This window comes from Panicum virgatum, chromosome 4K, assembly GCF_016808335.1.
Source record: "Panicum virgatum strain AP13 chromosome 4K, P.virgatum_v5, whole genome shotgun sequence".
NCBI lineage: Eukaryota > Viridiplantae > Streptophyta > Magnoliopsida > Poales > Poaceae > Panicum > Panicum virgatum.
This window is the reverse complement of record NC_053139.1, coordinates 8,378,560-8,384,276: the sequence shown is the minus strand read 5'-3', so window position 1 is coordinate 8,384,276 and position 5,717 is coordinate 8,378,560. Positions and strand designations below refer to the sequence as shown.

At 43.1% G+C, this 5,717-nt stretch overlaps 1 protein-coding gene across 1 annotated transcript; it reads right to left on the bottom strand.

Moving 5' to 3' along the window:
• Positions 1 to 465: 465 nt before the first annotated feature.
• LOC120704619 (probable tyrosine-protein phosphatase DSP2) lies at positions 466 to 4,825 on the bottom strand. The gene is made up of 5 exons (XM_039989081.1): positions 4,447 to 4,825; positions 4,260 to 4,353; positions 1,248 to 1,305; positions 1,115 to 1,158; positions 466 to 1,012 (listed from the first exon to the last, which is right to left on the bottom strand). The coding sequence occupies exons 1-5, from the start codon at positions 4,716 to 4,718 to the stop codon at positions 839 to 841; spliced, it is 642 nt and encodes a 213-aa protein (XP_039845015.1). The 5' UTR covers positions 4,719 to 4,825; the 3' UTR covers positions 466 to 838.
• Positions 4,826 to 5,717: the final 892 nt, after the last annotated feature.

The following is a 5,717-nucleotide window of genomic DNA, read 5'->3' as shown; positions in this document are numbered from 1 at the left end:
CGGAGCTGTAGCAGGAAGGCCTGCCCACAGAATTCTATATTTTAGGTCTAAAATCGGCTCAACAAACTGACCCACATGTGTAATCTAGTCGGATTTGTTGCTGGAATAATTGTTATTGTTCTAGTAATAAAAAAATTGTTCCGCAACAAAATAAAAATTGTTCCGCCTTGTGTGATGATTTGACGGTCATTTACACATGTGACTCCTAACATTTGCCCCCCTCTCAACTTTAAGAGTTCATCTTTTTTTAAATTCTTTTTCTTTCATGTAGAATATCAAGACACATCTTCTATTCATGTGTTTTGCCGATTCCCGTGATTTTCAATATATATGCACTCCAAACATATAAACTTTATAAGAACCGTGTGAAATTTCCTCGAGATTTCGGTTTAACTCCAGCCTAACTATGCAATTACCTTGTTCAAAACTTTTTGTTAGTATGCAGGATCACTGACGCCACACCCATGCATGAAAGAGCCACCGAGCCTTTTGCATTCAGAGATTAGTTCATTCCCGCTCAACAAAGCTGCCCGAGTACATGCTTCAGTACCCGGAAGAAAGCAGTAGCGAATTCCTCGCGATCGCGGGAGTCACCAAAAAAGAGAGAACCTCTCGCGATGCTACCACTAGGCTCCGCAATGCGCTAAGCAGGGGAAAACTAAACCTCTCGAGCACAAACATTTTGCAATGGTCTCATCACTACCTCACCGACTCTACGGGGTTCCAAAATTATTCACTGCTGAATCGGTCGGTTCAGTAGCTGCAGGAACATAGGCTGGGAGATGTACTAGACTTGGGGTGGGGGGATCAAGGGCGACCCAGCGATCGCGCGCCTTGGTTAACAATTCGAGGGTGTCAGGTGCTTCAAGGTTGAGACGTCGAACAGCTCCATGAATCTCTGGTCAGTGATCCTCGCTTTCGCAGCGGCGAAGCGGTGGTACTCGTCGAAGACGGAGGACAAGCACCACTTCTGCAGCTTCCTCAAGCACCCGACCACGCAGCCAGTTCGGTGCTGCAGGCATGCAAACATTCAGCGGTGAGTTCAGGGTCTTGGCCAGCAAATTTGTTTTCTTGTGACGGTAGCAGCAAAATCTAAATCAGAAACTGATCATACCTTGCCTCTCTTGCAGTGAATAAGCAGGGGTTGGTTTCTTGGGTCTGCAATGAAAGTAACAAGAAAGGAGTGAGATTTATAATTCTGTGGTGTGCAAGATGTTCAATCTATAGAAATATTCTGGGTGCAGTACCTAGGACAACTTTCAGCGCCTCCCGAATTTTGTCATCGGGGATTTCGACGAATGGTTCCTGCAGCAGAAGCATTCCACGCGTTATCAGACAGGCCCTTCATGAGCAGAGTCAGGACTTGAGATGAAATAAAAATTTCATACACACGGACTGTCAGCTCTAACAAGAATCATATAGTGTGAAGAAGTATGACGTACAAAGTTAGGTAATCGTAAATGCTAATTGAAGTTAGAACTGTCAGGTCTCCTAAACAAAAGATTCTCTTCCAGTCACTGTCATAAGCAGTCAATTTTCTTATCCATCTGCCACTAGAACTCTAGAAGGTCATGAAGGTGGGGAAAAAGAAGTCCAGAGATTTACTGAGACACGTTGGTAGAGAATATTCTAGGATCGGGTTAGATGTCTGGACAGAAATGCAGCAAGGTCAATAGAAGTCAGAGAAGATGCAATACGACCACTTCCTTGAAAATTGACAGATTGGTGCTCCGAATTCCAGAGGATATAAGCAACTGGGCCTATAATAATTAAAAACCAAAGAAAAACGCAACTTTGCTATGTCTAGCAGACGTGAAAGTTTTCCTCACCAAAAAAAGAAGTTTCTGTCACATACATAAAATGAAAATAGGATTTGGAATGATGTAAACCAATATTTCGAATGATGTCAACCATCCTAGTGGCTGCATAGGGGTTATTTTATCAAGGACTACTACATGCAGCACTTCTTGCAGTTAATGACCTCCAAAATATGGTTAGGCAACAGAAAACCGTGGATCATCAACGGCTATGGACCTACGAACCGTTCACCCAGCAAATCATAGTTCCTCAACAGCAATCAAACAAACAAAGGGGCCAGTTCATCTGACCGACAAACTGCTCCCAACCATTCAATGAATTGACATAGCTTTATTCATGTCGTCCACTTTTGCATTATGTCATGGATGACTTCAAAGTTCAAATAATAAAAAATGAGAGATGAAATAATTGTGAAGAATGAAATTTTCGGAGATTATAATATAGCCAATGTTGACCAGCTTCCAGATAAAAATGAATATCGTGGGCACAAAATAATGCATATTTGATCAATTGACAAGACTGCCCAGTCATACTTTCATCCAAAACTGGTGGCCACCACTTGACAAAAACTAGTCAGATACCAGTTTCTACAAACTAGTTTGGAACATACATGTACACGATATGATGATGCATTAAAATACAGCAAGTAACAACACCTCAAATAGCCATAAATACAGCTTACAGACATTTTTCAGCTAGTATATATTCCCCTCCAAATCATTTTTCATAACAAGTTGTTGAAGTTGTACAAGTCCTACATATCAATTTGTGCATAACTGATATAACATAAGGATATTCTAAATGAGGAAATGAGGGTGAAAATACATATGAAATTCCAAGGCATGTGATTCAGGGAAGCAGACAAAAAACATGGGAAAGCAATTCCAGCTACACCTACATGTATATTTATACAGACATTTACAATTTTACAGGATAGCGAGATCAGATGCAGAACATGGGTACAATGCTTTATTTCTATTCTAGTAAACAGAATTCAATTTATTGTCCATGCTTGGATTCATCTGGAGAAATCTTATTTTCTCGAAACACTGCATCCCAACCCATGCCGGTAGATTCCTCTCATCAGCAACAAAACAATACACTGGATAGCGATATGTATGGATGCACATTGTGCTACCACCATGCAATGCGTCAGTGTATCTATTCCTAGGCATCATCAGCATAGAGAAAAACTATGACCCTCCTTCTATGCCCCTTTCTTGTTCTGCATTCACCATCTTCAGACGTCAGTGCTGAAGTTACAGATATATCATGCAGTTTTTCTCACAAACTCACACGGATAAATCGGCACACTTCACACATCAATTTATGTATGCTGTATGACATCACCATTACCACTCAGATATCTGCAGTCAGTTTTGGGCCTTTGGCAGCTTAGTGACCCCATAATAGATTAGGCTGCCAAACAAAAAAGGAAGACGAACAGCTCAAGGTGTTTTGAAACAACAAAACGGCAAATTGTTTTTAGGTAGCAAAAGTGTGACAAAGTAACCCCTTTTCTCAAAAGATCATCTTCAACACAATCAAAAGAAACATCACAAACTGGAGAAAAATATGAATAGTCAGCAAGAATTGGTTGTTTGTCCCTCTGGAACCAAGGAATAAAGCTGCCCACAAAAAGAAATCTAACAAACATCTGACTATCTGAGGGGTATTGGATACGAGTAACGTTGAGCTGCTATACATAGGGGATAGGACATTGCTACTAAAAATTGAGCGGCTTAGTGCTCGCGCTGATGTTCCGACAAGAAAATCCTTGTATCAAACTAGTTGCATGATTCACCTACTTTGCCCAAACAGATCACTGAAAGAAGGAAAGCAAATAAATAGTTCACAAAAAGAAATAAAAAGAAATAGAAAGGAAGGCAACACATGGAGATGCTCCAAGCCAAAAAGGAGTGATGCATACACGCTGGTAGCCTTGTATTCACAGGAACGCAACAATAAAAAAACATTTGGGAATATTTGGAAAAATAATTGATTAAAATCTGCTGCACAGCTGGCTTGATTAATCAAAACAATGCTGAAAGGGACCACTACCGATTCGCCGTGAATTTTGAAAAATCTCCAGATAGGACTAGGTGCCTACGTGACGAGTGATCTATGGACCCTTTCACGCAAGTCAGTTACTAAAACAAATGAATTTCAATGAGTAAAGCACTAAAATTATCCCCAAAATCAACAGTGAAAAGTGCAACTGCTAGTACTTAAATTAGGATATCGATGCACAAGACGACATGATCAGCAACGTCGGTTCGGGGCAAACAAACCGCGCATCATGGATGTTACCGAAAGCAATCGTATTTTTAACCCGTCCACAGTAATTCTAGGCCTCCACGAATTGCCATTAACCAACAACAACCGCAACCGCGAAGCAGCAGCAAAATCCATTGAAACAAGGTTGTTGATTGTCTCGTTACCTTGCGCCCCTCGATTCCGAACTGGTGGAGCTTGATCCCGTTCTCCTCGAGGAACTCCGTGTTCGTCTCCGGGTACGGCTCCGGGCACAGGTACCTGGCGGCGCTAGAACGTTCAGAGCCGCACGAGCACGCAAACAATTTTCTCGGGAACTCGAGAGACGCAAGAGAGCAAAAGGGGGATCCTCACACGATGGAGCGGAGGTTGAGCGACTTGAGGAACCGGAAGTTGGAGGTCTCCGGGAAGCCGGAGCGGAAGATGCCGTCGTCGACCATGGCGAAGTTGAGCGGCGGCACGAGCGCCGTCTCGTCGCACGCCGGCGGCGGCGGGATCGGCGACGGCATGGGGCAGATCCTGGGGGGCTTCTCGTGCTTCCACAGCTCCAGGCCGCTCATCTCCATGGCCTCCTCCCTCTGCTCCGCCTCCAGGACCCTCTGCTTGGGCATCACCTCCAGCTTCATGGCTTCTTCGAGCGCGCGGGGCGGGGGAGGGCAGAGCCGTAAAACCGAGGCGCTGCTGGTGGTTTTCTGTGTGTGCGGTGCTGTGAGCGTTGTGGGCGAGTTGGGAAGGCCGGTTATTTATAGGGGAAGAAGGCCAGAAAAGTAAGAGGAAAAGCTTTTTAGATGATGTTAGAGGAAAAGCTAGGTATGATTTAAGGGTTGATGAAATTCAATTGAAATGGTCGGTTGATTTAATTGCGATTGATCATTCTGAGGTTCAATTTTGAAAGAGGCAAAGGTGATTTGATTTTGAAGCAGATAATGTTAGGAAATTTGAATTTTGTGGGATGGGATGGAATGGGAAATTGATGATAAATAAGATTTGTTACCGTCTATGTATATGGCGTGACTGAGAGTACATTTATGAGATTGAAGTCGAGTGCAATCTTAATGTTGTCTCTTCTCGCTAGAGCGAGCACGAGAATAGGTGTTCTCGTGACACCCAGTGACACAGAACATATCTATACGGTCGATACCAAAACGCAACAATATATTTCCCCCACGCAAGCATAATTTTCATGTGTCTTTTCTCATAATTGCGTGTGCGTTGGGGAGGAGTTACCACCACCATGATGATAAAAAGGTATATACCTAGAATTGGACATATAGCACCAATACATTAGCCCACACAAGTACAATTCTCATGTTGTCTCTTCTTAGTATCGCGTACGCGAAGAGAAAGGGCTACCGTCCTTATGGTATATATAGCATATCCATAGGATCTATACCGATGATATGTCATCCCCATACAACTACAATCACCACATCATCTCTTCTCGCTTTGCCGTTCACGCAGAAGTGGGTGGGGGGTGATATGCGGCTAAGAAGATTATGATGACAACTCAATCTTTTTACATGTATACATGTGGCCACGCAAAAGTTATTTGCCTTCTTGCGACTGCGGGCACGCATGTAAGAAAAGAGTGGAAGTGACATGCTACTAGATCGGGATGACAACTC

Bases quoted from the DNA above. Each gene is read 5' to 3' on its own strand.
- LOC120704619 (XM_039989081.1), bottom strand. From the start codon at position 4,718: ATGAAGCTGGAGGTGATGCCCAAGCAGAGGGTCCTGGAGGCGGAGCAG. The intron at 4,354-4,446 runs GTGAGGATCCCC...TAGCGCCGCCAG, and splicing joins CTCAACCTCCGCTCCATCGT to GTACCTGTGCCCGGAGCCGT. The intron at 1,013-1,114 runs GTATGATCAGTT...GCATGCCTGCAG, and splicing joins TTCACTGCAAGAGAGGCAAG to CACCGAACTGGCTGCGTGGT.